Genomic DNA, 16,199 nt, shown 5'->3' on the forward strand with positions numbered 1-16,199 from the left:
CCTGAAAGCTTCTCACTCACAAAACTGCAAAAAAGCTGCATCTACCTGAAATAAGAGATGTCATTTACGAATTCCCCCGAAGGCCCATGTGGGCAAGCAGATGCACACCATTCAAAAAATCGCAGCTCGGAGCGCCTGGGTGGCTCAGTGGGTTAAGCCTCTGCCTTCGGCTCAGGTCATGATCTCAGGGTCCTGGGATCGAGCCCTGCATCGGGCTCTCTGCTCCGCAGGGAGCTTGCTTCCTCCTCTCTCTCTGCCTGCTTCTCTGCCTACATGTGATCTCTGTCTGTCAAATAAATACATTTTTTAAAAATCTTAAAAAAAAATCGCAGCTCTGCCAATCGGCTGCCCAGAAGTCAAAACCAAGGGTGATATTCTCCCTAGGAAATCCTCCAGCATCGTCGGAGCCCCTGGAGTCCAGGAACACTGGCTCCACCAACCTTCTCCCTCCCTCCCCCATGTCACATCTTGAGCAAGGTCCAAAGCTGGAAGCAACACAGGTGGCAGCCAAGGACCGTCTTAACTGGAGACCAGGATGCCCAGAGCTAGGCGTCTCCGCCCTTCCCCTGCTCACACGCATAGCCCGGAGCATCCTTCCTTCCCCCTGTGCCAGCAGGAGCCAACCAGGGAGGGCTGGAGTTCATCTCTTCCCTCCATTCACGCAGTCCCTGGTAGAGGAGTGGGGGGCTGCTAGATGGAGATCAGAGGTCAGCACTTGAGTTATCTACAAACTGGATAAAGACCTCGTTTCTATGCTTCAAACATGAGGCAGGATTTCTGGAAGAGCAATCGGTTAGCAGAGGCTGTTCCCCCACTGTCCCCTGCCAGAGCAGGAATACCAGAATGGGCTGACAGGTCTAAGGGAGGCAGATCTGTTATTAGTAACCTGAGTTCATTGTCTGCGGAACAATGGCACGCACCTTGGTCAAAGGAGACAAGACGCACAGGCTGCGTCCCCCCACCCCACCGAGGGCGGCTCTGGAGTGATGGTTCAGGGAAAGAGCAGGTGCGGAATGGTCTTTGAAGTTTTATAGTCTTCATGAAGAAAACCACACATACATGCATTTGCGAAGTCGGGAAGGATACAAACTGAGCTGTTAGCAGAAATTACCTCTGGGGAAGGAGACTGCCGCAGGAGAGGGGCAGTTTTGACTTTCCGTCTCCTATTTCTCTATACTGTTTACATTCTTTGCAAGTGTGTCTTAAATCAACAATTTTTCAAATGGGGTTTTTCACTGGGAGAAAATAGAAGAATCCTGACAGAAAAGCGCCCACTGAGGGGCCCCACTGGAAGAGAGACTGCTGCGCATGCAGCCCCAGAAGGCTAACAGACATCCTGGAGGTTCTGGGGAGGGACCTTAAGCCAGTCCAGTCACCACAGTGTGTGGCAGTGGTCATAAATTCATGTCAACAGGAAGGTTCTGCTGATTTCCAGAGGTGTAACCAAGGCCTTGAATGTTGCAGTCAGTGTTCCTTTGCACAGTCTGTCCCATTCATCCAAACCTACAAACCCAGGGCCGGTGAGTGGAGGCAGATGGGGACCAATTGGTCAAGAGCAGTGTTCAGCTTGCTGGGAAATCTCCTCGATCCCACTATAAAGTCAGACACGCCAGTGGAAGTCTTTCCAAAATCTACGCTCTCAGGATTCCCCAGGGTTCCCCATCCACCCATCCAGCCAGCCAGCCAGCCACCTTGCAAATTTTTATTGAGCACCTACTGTATAACGAGCACCATTTTTTTAAAAGATTTTATTTATTTATTTATTTGACAAAGAGAGATTACAAGTAGGCAGAGAGGCAGGCAGAGAGAGGGGGAAACAGGTTCCCCACTGAGCAGAGAGCTCAATGCGGGGCTTGATCCCAGGACCCTGAGATCATGACCCGAGCCGAAAGCAGAGGCTTTAACCCACTGAGCCACCCAGGCACCCCTCAAGCACCATTCTAAGCACTGGGGAGAGGTGGGAGGCTCAGTGGCGATCCACACAGATGCTGGTTCTATCCTTGCAAAGCCCGTAGTCCATGGGAAAGGCAGAAAACCAAACTGTAAAGTGATGACAGCAGCATGGCCAGCACCATGGTGGGGAAGGTCCTGGTTCTCTGGACTGTCAGGAAAGGGGAGTAGAGGAAGCCCTGGGCACAGGGTGAGGCCGGGGTCTTGTGGACGTGACTGGCCAACCGAGCCCTGAAGGAGCGGTGGAAGCCAATTGCAGCCTGAGTGGTGTAGGGAACGGTGAGAAGGGAGAGAATGAGAAGTTTTGGATACAAGCTGATGGCAATATTGGGAGGAAAACAGACATGTAGGGAGCCTCCCCAGAAATGCTCTGACGTGGCATCCCTCTCGGAGTGTTTGATGGGGAGGCTTGTTTGTATCAATACACCCGGAGCTCTGTTTGTCTGTAAGATCTCACCTCCCTGCCCTGTCCATACTCCCCAAAGAGTTTGAGCTCTGGGGTCAAACAGAACATAACGGCATTCCTGGCCTTACCCTTGGGGAGTCTCAAAAAAAAAACCCAAAAAACTCTGTGAGCCTCAGTTTCCCCTGCAAAGTGGGGCTAATGGCCATCCTTACTTCACAGGGGGTGTTGTGAGGAAACAATCGAGTCCTAGCACCAGTCCTCGGCACGTCGTAAGGTATTCCTAAAGGAGAGCTGTCATTCTGCCTGGACGGCTATGATGTGGTGAGTAGCAAAGCTCCATGACAGGCACAGGAAAGCTCCTTGGACTATTCTGTTTTCTTCTGAATATTTTTGAAATTATTATGGTAAAACATATTTTTAAAAACTTGTGTTCGTATTATTTCTGTGATTGCTGCTCTGATCCATGCTCCTCTGGGGAGTTTTCCCATTCACTGAAAGGAATCAGAATATGACTGTTACAAGAGACAAGAACCTCCCTCCAAAATTCCTCACGTTCACCTGCCACGTTCATCCTCCCCAATATTCAGAGGGGCCTGAGCGAGAGCCTGCACCCCAGGCCCATCCTGATCCCATGGCTTGGTTGTGATGCCAACATCAGAGTTTCCAAATCAGGGGTAAAAAGGAAATACTGAAACTCGAGTTTTATTTATTTTTCATCTAAAAATAAAAAGAGAGCAAAATCAAGCATTCCTAATACTTAAAGTAGGGATTGAAGGTATGCATGCAAAGAATTAAAGTGCGCAGCCTTACCTGTGACACATAAAAGAACATATTTTCTTGCCTAAGATTCTGGAAAAATGGCAACTCGAAGGGAAACACATGGATTAACCCTTGTTTCTTTCCATTCCAGTGAGAGGAGACCTTTCCCCCAAACTTGGTTAGCCAGCTGGAAGAAAGTTACTGACTTGAATATGGAGATCCTTTGATGACTATGAATACAAAAAATTAGAAATTTTTTTAAAGTATGGATTGACAGCGGTATACGTAAATTATTCACAAGTCAAACACGTAGATTGGGTGTGAGTGCTCCAAAAATGTTTGTCCAATGGGACTGCATGATCAGTGAAGTCTGGAGGAACTGGTCTCCATAATATGGCCCTTCTACACTCCCATCAGAGCCCCACACAGAGGGGGACCTGGATGCTTTGTCTCGGGTGTCCAAGAGAGCCGTCTGCTCACACAGATGGGAGGAAAATGTAGCGGAAGGCATTAACTTCTATCCGAATTTCGAGGCCTGGGTGTGTATCTCATGCACTCAGGCAGTCCTGAAAATAATTAGCCACAGAGGTGTGGCTTCTGGTGTAAATTCTGGGAATAAAGAAAGTGGCCTCTTGCCAATCAGGGACAGTCGTGCTCACTACACCTGCAAGGTGTCCCCCCTCTCCACCACCAACAGGGAGAAGGGAGAGCCATTATAAGATAAGGTGGTCAGGAGACCCTAAGGAGAAGGGGAGTGGTAGGTTGCTGATGGAGACAGTTAGGTCTAAATGAAGCATTTGGAGCTGGTGACCTAAGGGTCCTATGGGGCCATCAACACGGTCCCCAAGGCCAGCACATTCAGCCTATCCTCAAGAGTGGAAGCCTCTGTCTGGGGTGCTCTCTGGACCCCTTGGGCCAAAGAAGCATGACTGGCTCTTCTTGCCTGACCTTTTGAAGAGTGCTGAGACTCCCTCCATCAGAGGATGTAAGAAAGGGTAGGAAGTGTTTCCCACCCATTTAATCTCTTTTCAAAGACCGGTGAAGTCTGGGAGGTGGATGTGCTTGCTCTGGGCAGCTGGGCAGAGGCTCAGCCTGAAGGTCAAGTCCTGGTTCAGTCTTTTAGCTTTGTGAACTTGGGCAAGTCACTGGACCCCTTGGAGCTCTAATTTCCCCTCCTCCCAGATGAACAGAGTAAGAACTTTCCTACTTCCTGGGAGATGCCAGTAGGATAATACCATCCTTAGAACACAGTTAGAAAATGGACCCAAAAGCAATTGGGAAATTAAGACAACACTTTCTAAGTACAATGGGTAATGATACTCAACTAGAGACAAGAGTGTAAGGGTCTGGGGCAAACGGTTTCTTACATTCCACAAGCACCCCAGGATGGATAGCACACCAAGGTAACAGTAGGGGGAGGCCTGGTGTCCTCATCCCTCCTTGCCTCCATCTCAGGGCACCCTCCAGAGATCATGGGATCGTGGACTTGAAGGAGTCTGGAAGGGCTTGCCGGGGACACAGAGAGCGTGCAGACACAGAGAGAGGTTGTCCTGGGCGGGTGAGCTCCTGCCTGCAGCCTCCCACCTCATCAATCTATCATCCTCTTAGCAGCTGACACTTCTGGCAGCTCCTCCAGGCAGCCCAGTTGAATTAGAATTGCAAGGAGCCCAGTTGCATCAGGGAATACCGATGGAGGAATCGCAGATTCAAATTTGTCTAAGTGTCGTGAACAGCCAGACCCCGGCAAGGCATTTCTACTGCCCTGCCACCAAAGGGGAGTGGTGGGGGTTTTATTAGAAGTACAAATTGCTTCTTAATGCAGAGGATAAAGCTGGGCTCGGACGCCTCCTTAGAAATTCCTCCCGCTCCCAGGAAAGCCACCGCTGCATGTCAATTTTAATTTTTGAAATTTAAACCGAGGGCTTTGTGTCTAAGCTCCATCTCTTCGGAGGAAGGGGAGGAATAAGTCAAAAAGGATTAGGGGCCCACTGGGGATTGCAGATCCATAGCAATTAGACTTCATTTGGGTCTCAGACATTTGGTTTTAATCGCATTTCTGGATGATACAATCGACAAAGCATCAGAAATTGATACGTATGCAACAGGAGATGGGCCCCAATTCTGCCTTCCCCAGTTCCAGGGCACAGCTGGGTTTGGGCTCCAAAATCAAGGGGGGTACGCTGGGGCAGAGGTGGGGAACTGGGGTTCCCTTTGGGTCTGGAACTGGAGAGGTGGTGGGTGTGTGTGTGTGCGCGCATGTGTCACTTGGATTAGTGATGACAGCCTTAACATTATATCTGTATGATGGCTGCGTGTGCGTATTTACAGCTTTACCCAGGTCCACGCGCTCTGGGCTCGCCTCTGCACACACACTCACATTTCCTTTCAAACAACCACTCAAAACAAGCTCAGGAAGCACTAACAGGTTGCTAGCTGGTTATTTTGTAGATAACTTACTGTTGATAGGAACTCCGTGATTTAAAAACGAAACAAACGAGTAAAAAGAAAAAAAAAAATCAAAGCCACGTGGGGTGTTTTCCTAACTCCTGAGTGTGGAATGGCGCAGAGAAGTAAAGAGGGGAGACCCAAAAAGCACTTACATTCAGAACTCGCACCACCATGCAAATGGAAGGTAAGGCCCTAGAAAAAGGCTGTCCCTCCCGCATAGTGCCTATGCGGGTTCAACATGGGGTTCCAGGTGAATTCGGGGAACTGATGGTTCACAGAATTATCTCCATTTACCAGCTCTTCTGAGATGTGGATCTAGCTGGTTTTGTGAACAAATGGACCTGTGCTGATTGTACTATATGCCTGAGTGGGTGTATGTCCGCGGAGGACTTCTGCATTCCTTTTAGGGGTTAAACATCTCAGAGACCACCTGCTGGAGAGTGATTCATTCATCCCTCCCATTTGCAGAAGAGCATGCCTCCTCTTCCCCTCCCTTCCCTTTGACCTCCTCCCACAAGGCTATCCTCTCCAGGGGCCTCTAACTTTCCCCTACCTTCCTCTGGGCTCTTCAGATTCTGGGGTCCTGTAGCCCAGAGGAGGAAGGCTGCCAACCCACCTCCCCATGTCTCTTCGCCCACCCCAGGTGGCAGGGTCTGGGTGGCTAGCAAGCAGGGTGTAGGTGAGGCTACTCAGGGCCTAGTTAAGGTCTTTATGCCAAGGAGGATGACTGGAGCCACCGCTCCCTTCCCCCCACTGCCCAGTCCTGGGGCCACGCTAAGAGAGAGTCGGAGACCATAGTCTAAAAACATAATTTAATGCGTCAAGGTGGGTCTGACTCGGGAATGCAGTGGAGAGGTGAATTTTCCATTTGCTGGGATTCTGCGGCGGGTGGTTTCTGGCTGATGGAAAGGGAAATTTGCACAGGTATTTTGGGTCACAAAGAAGGATGCCCCAAGGAGCTCCTGCTCACTTTGGCCTACCTCCATGACGGGGGCTGGGAGCCCTCCCTCTCAGGGCACTCCGAGGAGGAGGAGGAGGAGGAGAAGGAGGAGGACTGGAAGGGCAGGCCTCCCGCCAGGCCTGTCCAGTCCAATCAGGTTTGCGAAGTCTGAACTGGGCTGCCTCCGCCTTGGGGTCGGGTCACACTCACCTCACCACTGGGGCATCCCCTTCAACCTCCCCAGGTAGGGGACAGGGACCAGGAGGACAGCCCAGAGTGGAGCCAGGTGAGTCGCAGACACACTAAGGTCAGAGCGGGGCAGGGAGGACAGCAGGGATGCGTCTTTTCCGTAGATGTCAGGAAGTGTCATGAAGCAGAGTGGTCCTCTCCAGCCAGGGAGCAGTTCTTGGCCACCGGTGCCGGGCGGCCTGAAGCCACTCTGCCGGCGCTCCCAGCGCGGCTAATCCGGGTACAGAAGAAAGCCCGAGAATGTGCTGTATTTGTTGTTGTTGCCTCCGTGCGCCTTCCCACCGTCCAGCTTCACATACACCTCGTCCCCTGAATCAAGGTGCAGCACCACGCTGTTACTGGCGTAGTCGTAGTTCTGGTCGGCGTCCTGAGCGATGGCACTGGCCCGGACCTGGGGGTGAGCCGCCAGAGCAGGTGGGTCTGGGCACCCCCGCGTGGGACTTGCCCAACCCCCACATGGCGACCCTCAACCCCCGCCGGCCTTTTGCCCGAGGCTCCAGGGTCCACACTCCCACCCAGGCTCGCTCGCGCTCTCTCTCTCTCTCTCTCTTCTCTCTCCTCTCTCTCCAACTTGGCCAGCTCCTTTCCAGTCCCCTCCTCTCGGCAGCTGGCCAGTCAAGTCCCGGAAGGAAGGGGAGAGGGGGCTTCATAAACCCTGACCCAGCGGGGAAGGGGGAGAACTAGGGGGACCAGGGCCGAGAAGAAAGAAGACCGGAGGGCAAAGGGGCGACGGGGGCGCAAAGGGAGAGGTAAAGAAGGATGAGGTTTTCAAGGAGCCCGCGGGGCTGCTGGCGGGTGCGCTAGTAGCTGGAAAGTGCCGGTGGCGGGGTCTCTGGGCGCTTGGGGCACAGCCCGCCGCGCTACACTCGGACAAACGCGACCAGGGCGCACCAGGAAGCTGGATGCTGCGGCGCGCTCCCTCCCGGGGCTCGCGAGGCGCTCGCGAGCGGGGAGGAAGGAGTCTGGTCTCCCAGGCGGTCTGGGGCGCGCGATGGGGAGGAGAGTCTGCGGGGATTTGCGGGGGCCGGCGGCGGTGAAGGGGGACTGACCTGCCCGTTCTTGCAGAGGTCCGCCCACATGCTGGTGCCGTCGCCGCCGCGCATGAGAATGTGGTAGGTGAAGAAGTAGATGCCGCGCACCTGGCAGCTGAACTTGCCGGTAGTGGGGTCGTAGTGATTGCCGAGATTGGTGACCACGTCGTCGAACTTGAGCACCTCGTAGCCTTCGTGGGGGCTCTTAAGACCCACATAGAAGGCGATCTTCGGACCGCTGAAGGCTGCGCTCAGCGCGCCGGTCACTTCGCCTTCGGAGTCGCCGCCGCCCCCCGTTCCGCCACTTACCACCCCGACACCGCCAGTCGCGCCCGCCGTCAGCTGCAGGCCGGGCAGCCCGGGCCGCCCCGAATCGCCCTTCTCCCCCGGGGGACCCCTGGGTCCAGGCGGGCCCGGCTCCCCAGGGGGGCCCCGCGGCCCCGGCTTGCCGGGTCGCCCCGGGTCGCCCTTGGGTCCCTGGATGAAAGGGGGCGGAGGGTTGGCGCTCAGGTCCTGCATGACTTCCAGCGCGGCAGTGCTGGGTCCGGGCGGCGGCGCCTTGGCGCCGGCGGGCCCCCCGCCGGGTGCGGCGCTGTACGGGTCGCAGATCATGCGGCAGGTGCCCATCATCTCGTAGTGCGCCGCGCCGGGGGGCGCCGCCTGCAGCAGCAACGGCACGGCGATGAGCAGCCCAAGCGCCATGGCCAGGAGCACGCCGACGGCCGCCAAGCAGGCGCGCCGCCGCCGCTGCCACAGCCGGGAGGCGACCGCCACCAGCTCCTCCTTGCCGCCCGGGGAGGTAATGGTGGGGCGGCGCGGGCGGCCCCGCTCCCCGCGCTCGGGGGCCGACTCCGCGGATCCCGGCCGCGTCCCCGACGTGGCGACCCCCTGCTCCCGAAGCCCGACCACTTCTAGCGAGAGGCGCCTCGGCCCAGGTGCAGGTGCCCACCGCGCCGGGGCTGCTCGGGGAAGCCGCGGAGCCCTGCGCGCATGGCGGGGGGCGCCCAGGCTGAGCCCGGCGCCCCAGGGGTCCGGGCGGCGGCCGCTGGCGAGCGCCGGCTGCTGCTGCCGCGTCCCACGCGGGCTCGGCTGCGCTGCCTCCTCCCCGGCTCGGCGGGGCTCGGCGGGGCTCGGCGGGGCTCCGTGGGGCTCCGCGCGCAGTGAGGGCGCCCCGGCTCCGCGGCGAGCTCTGCTCTGCTCTCCCGCTGCTCGCTGGCTCCCGCGCGGAGGGGGGACCCAGCTACCCTGACGTAAGGAGTCCGGGGCTGAGCGGCGGAGGCGGCGAGGCAGCGCGCGCTGCCATCACTCGGGAGACGGCGCCCTCATGTCATCAGCCTTCGGTCCTCCTCCTATCCCGCGGCGTCCTCGGCAGAGGCGGCAAAGGCGCGGTTCCTCCTCGGCTCCCAGGAGCCACAAGTGGGCGCAGCGGGCGCATCCCCGGCCTCCGCGCCTCTGACACACCCACCGGCGGCCACCCTCCCGCGCCTCCCACCCACCACACACACACGCCCACGCGCGCACTCACGCGTGGACGGGCACCGCCGCTAGGTCTAGAAGGTGCCCGGAATCCCGGTGCCGGCCAGGTCCTTGGCGGGGGGCGGGGGTGGGGGGGTGGGGAGGACCTAATCCATCCCCCTTGCCTGCAAGCCGGACCAGACTTCAACCCACTAAGTCCAGGCGAAGCTCAGTCCCTAGAGGCCCTGAAACGAAGGACTCTGAAAGCCCTCCTGATTTACTTCCGAATGAAATAAATCTTGCTTCTGGAAGGTGTTTCGCACACCTAGCCCGAGAACGTCAAGCTGTTAAAGGAGCTCCAGAAGACCACCCCACCATCTCTTTCATTCTTTGAAAAGCCCAAAGCCATGATAGAAGAGTTTATTCGCCTCGGCCCCTTTCTTCCACCAAATCATTGGCTCTTATCATCTGTATAAAGATCATTTAAATGCAAATCCTTGAGACCCAGCACTTGGTGGTAACCTTGGGACCCCCAGCTCCCACTCCCCGCCCACCACTACCAGGCAGATGCACAGTTTTCTTTGAACATGCCTGGCTCCCTCCTACTGAGGTGGGCTTAGTTAAGTATTTAAAGAAGAAATGGGGGCTTCTGGGTGGCTCAGTGTGCTAAGTCTTTGCCTTCAGCTCAGGTCATGGTCTCAGGGTCCTGGGATGGAGCCCTCCCCAACACCGCCCCCCCCAGCGGAGAGCCTGCTTCCCCCTCCCTCTCTGCCTGCCTCAGCCTACTTGTGATCTCTCTCTGTCAAATAAATAAAATATTTTTTAAAAATAAAGAAACAATAGTCCAAAGCCATTCCGAGCCAAAGTCTCTGAATAAGCGGCGACAGCGGATTTAGAGAAGAATTCTACATCTCCAGTGCAGCATGTGAGGATAAAGGAGGGGTGGGGACCGATCCTGGGTACTGGATTTCTGGTTCTGCTCTCACCCCGAGGAGCTGTGCGACTTTGGGCATTGCCTTCTCTGAGACTATCTTCCTAAAGCTTTAGCGGTCCCCCAGGCTGACATGGGAATGCACCCGGGTGAGGCCTGGGAAGAAAGTCCAAGTGTTGATATCGGTACTCAGCAACCATCAGAATCTCTGGAACAACCGTGTGCCCTCCTGAGGCTGTTGCTTTGAGAAGAACGCACATTTTTTCAGGTATGGTGTTCTTGTGGGTTACTTAAAGATCCATTTTGTTTCTCTGGCCACCCTGGGTCCTTTCCCCACCCCACCCCATGATGCTCCCGCTTCTTCCTTCATGGGCGCATTTCCCAGGGCATAGCATAAGATCTGTTACCTGGTACCTATTGGCCCTCAGGACATACCTGCGGAAAAGACGGCTAGCTTGAAGCAAACTGCACCCAGGGGAGAAGGGGGAGAAGGAGCTCATTTATTGGACACCCACTTTGACGCATCAGGCTTTTCGCACATGCTTCTTCACTTTCTCCTCCCAGCATCCCTATGGATTAGCAATTACTCTCCAGTTATACAGATGAGAAAACAGAGGTTTTGAAAGTGTATGGTGCTGCCCAGTGTCCCCCAACCACATGATAGAGCTCAACTCCTCAATACCTGACCAAGGTCTCTGAGAACCTGAAGTGATCTCTGTTATTAGCTAGCTTCCTGGCCTCATTTTCTTTTTTTTTTTAAGATTTTATTTATTTATTTGACAGATAGAGATCACAAGTAGGCAGAGAGGCAGGCAGAGAGAGAGGGGGAAGCAGGCTCCCTGCTGAGCAGAGAGCCCGATGCGGGACTCGATCCCAGGACCCTGAGATCATGACCTGAGCCGAAGGCAGAGGCTTAACCCACTGAGCCACCCAGCTGGCCTCATTTTCCATTGGTTTGCAGAGTCTTGGGAGCCCTCTGTTCCCTTTCCTAGGGCCACCCCTAAAACTCATGAGCCACAGTGATTTCAGGAGCCACAGCGTCTGGTCCCAGTCCCAGATCTGCAGCTTTGTATCTGTGTGACTTTGGGCAATTGCTTTACCTCTCTGAGCCTCAGTCTCCACCTGTGAAGAATGGCAATGTCTAAAGTACCTGTCTCAGAGTTGTTAAGAGACTAAAGGAGTAGAACAGTAGCAGGCTCAGTAAAGGTTACCTTTATTATTATTACCTATTGATACCGTAGACCCCCACCACCATGATCAAGACCACTAAGATGAGACAGGTGGGTAGTAAGCAGGGTGGGGGTGGATTGGTGAAGTAAAAAAGAGAGAGACCCAAGACCACCCACATGCTCTGTACTTCCCCAAAGGAGAGAAGGGAGACAGGACCATCCCCCACCCTATCTAGTTGCCTGCCCTACACCGAAGCTGTCCAGAGTGTTTCCCATCCCCCAGGTCCACCTGGAAAAAACTGTTTTCCAGGCAGACAATCACTCAGTCTGAATGTCCCCAGCCCTGTAGACCACCATCCCCAAATCTCCCTGTTTTCACCGCTGCAGAATCTGGGCAGGGAAGAAACAAGGAGGGGCAAATATTTGAGACCCAGGCTTTCACCCTGGCAGACTCAGGCAAAGCAACCTTTCCTGGAGATCAGCCTTCCCGGGAGTACTGATGGCCTTGTAGGGAGGAGGGCTTCTTCCCAAGGCCAGCCCTCTACCATGAGCCGGGACAGCGGCAGCTAGAACAGGTGGAGAGAGGGCAGCCTCCTGCGCCAGACCACATAAAGTCATTGGGTTCTTCCCATGCCCCCGCCCCTCACTATGGCAGAGCCAGACAGAGTGGCCTGTTAGAGCACTTAACACACCTCCCCATAATCCTGTCTTCTGCTCTCCCTGAGTGAGTCTCATCATCAGCGACCATCTTCTCATTAGTTTTAATTATGACCTTTCTTACTATATTGCCTTCCATTTAGACCATGGTTTTACATTTTAAGGCCCAGTAGTGATTCAAATCTGTGTCAAATTGCCACTAGTAAGCCAGCCTGAATTTCTTGCACCAACACCTCTACCTTCTCACAAAGCCCTTGTGGTCTGTGATATGTAGTTTGATAGTTGGTCACATATTGTCTTATCTGACACTTAATGGCCCCCATCAAGAATGAGCCCCACTTTTCATCTGTACTCCAGTATCTTCAACCTGGGATAAAACAGTCCCTGCTCATCTCTCTGGACTCATCCCTAAGTATCCTTCAAGTTCCAGATAAGTCTCCCTTCCTTGTCTGCAGTCTTTCTGACCTGTCTCCAAGCAGAGCTGACATTTCCTGCCCATGTACCCTTAAAGCACCTTGAATGGGGACACCTGATTGTTTCAGTTGGTTAAGTGTCCTACTGTTGATTTTGGCTCAGGTCACAATCTCAGAGCTGTGAGGTCAAACCCCAGATCAGCCCCGTGCTGGACATGGAGCCTGCTTAAGGTTCTCTCCCTCCCCCTCTGCCCTCCCCACACTGTTCACACACACACACACACTCTCTCTCTCTCTCTCTCTCTGTCTCTCTCTCTCTCTCTCTCTCTCAGAAGAAAAAGAAATACCTTGAATATACATGGCCCTGCCATCATATAGCATATGACCAAATATTTATTTACTTCTTAGCCTCCCCGACCAAGTTGTGGGCTCTGCTAAGTCAGGAATCATGTCATTCATTTGTTCCACAAATATTGATTCATCCTTACTGTATGTCTCCCTCCTGTATCCCACATGCACTCAGCACAGTGGTGAACAGTACAGGGCCTGACCACTCTAGCTATCCTGCAAGGCTCCCTATACTTCTTTCTACTCACATCACTTGAATTTATATTTAAATAGTGACTCTCTGGCATGGCTGTTTGCTAGCATGCTTTCTTGGAATTGGATCTGTGCCCCCAAGCAGACTATAAGCTCTTTGGAGACACCATCTTGAATACATTGGCTAAGCTTCTACCTCCATCCCCAAGGGGAAGGGCAGCATGAGGTAAAGTCAGGAGTCACATTACACGAGGTCTTGCCGTCCAGGTTAAAGGGTGTGGATTTTATGCTGAGTGTTGTTGACAGCCCCTGAAGGAGTTTAAGTAGCACAAGGCTGTCTCCATTTTTCAAACAACAGCCTCATTGCTCTGTGGTGAATGGTGTGAGGGAGGGAATAGAAATAAGGAATCCAGTTTGACAGCTGTTGTGTAATCCAGGCAAAAGGTAATGGTGTCTTGGAGTGGAATTGTAGAGGAGAAGGAGGTGAATTTTAGATGCATTTTGAACATGGAATTCATGGGTCTTGCTGACGGATTCAAGATGGAAGTTAATAGGAGGAAGAGGATGATAAACCAAGTTCACTTCCTAAGATATGGCTTCAGCAGCTGGGTAAATGGACATGGGAAAGGGGAAATTTGGGGAAGGATAATCTGTTGTGGGAGATGGGAGGTAGGAGGTGGAAGGAATTGTGAGGTCAGTTTGGTAATGTTAAGTTTGAGATATTGGTGAAATATTTGATGAAGACATTACCTGGGCAATGCATATGAGTCTAGTGCTCAGAGGTGAGGTCAAAAATGCAGATATACACCAGAAAGTCCTCAGGATACAGATTATTTGTAGCCTCAAGAGTGAAGAGTGGAGAATGGGGACAGAGAGAGAGAGGGAGAACCCAGTCTCAGGATGAACAAGCTCTCCACCCCAGGCATTCTGAAGCTGGGTAGAGGAGAAGGGGAAATCTGCAACAGAGATTGAGAAGACGTAGTCAGAGGAAGGAAGAAAACAAAGAGGATGGCTTATAGGGAAAAGCATTTCAAGAGGGAAGATATGATCAGTTATTTGGAAGCTGCTAAAAGAGTAAGATGAAGACCAAAAGTATCCAGTAGCTGTAGCAGCATTGAAGTTCCTGGGGGCTGTGGGAAGGATAATGGCATGTCCTCACGAAACCACTTCCCTTTCCTCTTGGGCACAGCCAAACTGCATTTCCCAGCTTCCCCTGAAGACTGGTGAGGACATTGGCTGGAACTCTGACCAAGAGAATGTGAGCAGAAGTGATAATAAGCCATTTTCAGGCCTGACTGCTGTATTTTCCCATGCAATCTTCCAAGCTCTTTTCCCCTTTATCTGGCAGCTAGTTCCAGAGGCTTCTGAGGACCCCGGGAGTACAGAGCCACCAGAGAAACAGAGTCTGAGTCTCAGAGTGACTGAATGGACCAGAGCCCCCTCTCCCTTCTTGCCCACGCCACATCACAGTGAACCATGAACTGAGTGGGAAATAAATCTGGATTGGGTTAAGTTACTAAAATTTGGGGGATATCTGTGGAAGCAGTTTGCCTTGCCTGACTACAGGCAAGGACTTTACAGGAATTTAATAATATCCTTCCCAGTCGGGAGAAGGGGGAAAACACTGGATTGCAGGGAAACAAAGATGCGTATTAGACAAGAAAAGGGAAACTGCACAGACTACTTTTGAGAAGCTTGGGAAGGAAGGGGATGGGGAACTGGGGTGGCAGCCGCATGCCACTGTGGGATCCAGGACGTGAGGTTAAGGATGCGAGGAAGATGGGCAAGTTTATTTGCTAGTGAAAACGATAAAATTTGAAGGAGGAAATCAACAGTCAAGAGGGAGCCAGGATAATCCAGTGCCTGAAGTTCTTAGTAACCCGACTCAGAACAGAAATGCAATAGAAGTTTGATATCTTTAGTAATAATAACAATAGGTAATGTTTACTGAGCCCTGACTACCAGTAGGGACTACACCAAGAGTTTTAGATACATTCATTCTTTTAATGTTCTGTGGGATGTGTGCTCTGCTTTACAGATAAAGAAATGGAGATAAATTTATGTATTTACAAATATCATTGTTGTAGGTAATTTTCCCAATAGTTGTTCCATATTCCATTGGGATCCCAGCCACTAGGTCATTCTGCCTGAAGATTTTGTGTGTGCTGCTTTTATCTCCCAGCTAAATGTAAACCCAAGGGCAGGAACTATCATAAGAACAAGGTAAGAGGCGCCTGGGTGGCTCAGTTGGTTAAGCGTCAGATTCTTGATTTTGGCTCAGGTCATGGTCTCAGGGGCTCAGGGTTCTGGGATTGAGCCCCACATCTTGCCCTGCATTCAGTGGGGAGTCTGCTTAAGGATTCTGTCTCTCCCTTTGCCTCTCCCCCCTCTCATGGGCTCTCTCTCTCAAATAAATGAATCTTTTTTTTAACTTCTTTTTTTTTAAAGATTTTATTTATTTATTTGACAGACAGAGATCACAAGTAGGCAGAGGCAGGCAGAGAGTTAGGGAAACAGGCTCCCCGCTGAGTAGAGAGCCTGATGCGGGGCTTGATCCCAGAACCCTGAGATCATGACCTGAGCTGAAGGCAGAGGCTTTAACCCACTGAGCCACCCAGGCGCCCCTCAAATAAATGAATCTTAAAAAAAAAATAAGAATAGGGTAAGTGTTTAATAAATATTTATAGCTCTTAACTATTGTATATTGCTTGAAAATTCCCCTTATTTCGTGTCATGGTTTGCTCAAAAAGACAGTTTTTATGGTGGAAGAGTAGAAAAGAAGAGCAAGGAGTGGACGCTAACTTTACCAGCCATGCAACTTCTTGCCAGCCTTTGCAAAAACCATTTTTTCATTCTCTCCCTCCCTTCTCTCCCCTCCCTTTTCATCATTTTTTCCTTCCTTATGCATTCATTTATTTGCTTATTCATTCTCTCAGTAAGGATTTTATTGAGTACCTACCATATGCAGAACACTGCTGTGCAGGGATGGGGTGAGGGGAGTAGGAACAGGAGAGTGAGAATTCAAGAATGATGAACTTTGCACCTGGGTGGCTCAGTTGGTTAAGCTTCTGCCTTCGGCCCAGGTCATGATCCCTGGGTGCTGGGATCGAGTCCCACATCAGGCTTCTGGCTCAGCGGGGAGTCTGCTACTCCCTCTATCCCTCCCCCCTGCTTGTGATCTCTCTGTCTCTCACTCTCTTTCTCAAATAAATAAAATCTTAAAAAAAAAAAAAGAATGATGACCTTGCTAA

At 52.5% G+C, this 16,199-nt stretch overlaps 1 protein-coding gene across 3 annotated transcripts; it reads right to left on the reverse strand.

Annotated features, from left to right (window-relative positions):
* Positions 1–6,963: 6,963 nt before the first annotated feature.
* C1QL2 (complement C1q like 2) lies at positions 6,964–8,485 on the reverse strand. 3 transcript variants are annotated; one of them, XM_046019706.1, is made up of 3 exons: positions 8,104–8,485; positions 7,802–8,055; positions 6,964–7,143 (listed from the first exon to the last, which is right to left on the reverse strand). In XM_046019706.1, exons 1-3 carry the CDS (start codon positions 8,483–8,485, stop codon positions 6,964–6,966), a joined length of 816 nt encoding a protein of 271 aa, XP_045875662.1. The 3 variants fall into 3 exon arrangements, with proteins under 3 accessions (XP_045875662.1, XP_045875663.1, XP_045875661.1); XM_046019707.1 differs by having other exon boundaries at positions 7,802–8,028; positions 8,089–8,485; XM_046019705.1 differs by having other exon boundaries at positions 7,802–8,485.
* Positions 8,486–16,199: the final 7,714 nt, after the last annotated feature.

Source organism: Meles meles, chromosome 9 (assembly GCF_922984935.1).
Source record: "Meles meles chromosome 9, mMelMel3.1 paternal haplotype, whole genome shotgun sequence".
Classification (NCBI taxonomy): domain Eukaryota; kingdom Metazoa; phylum Chordata; class Mammalia; order Carnivora; family Mustelidae; genus Meles; species Meles meles.

Coding starts and splice junctions, on each gene's coding strand:
- C1QL2 (XM_046019705.1), bottom strand. CDS start 8,485: ATGGCGCTTGGGCTGCTCATCGCCGTGCCGTTGCTGCTGCAGGCGGCG. Junction 7,144..7,801: donor ACCTCTGCAAGAACGGGCAG/GTCAGTCCCCCT, acceptor GCTCACCCCCAG/GTCCGGGCCAGTGCCATCGC.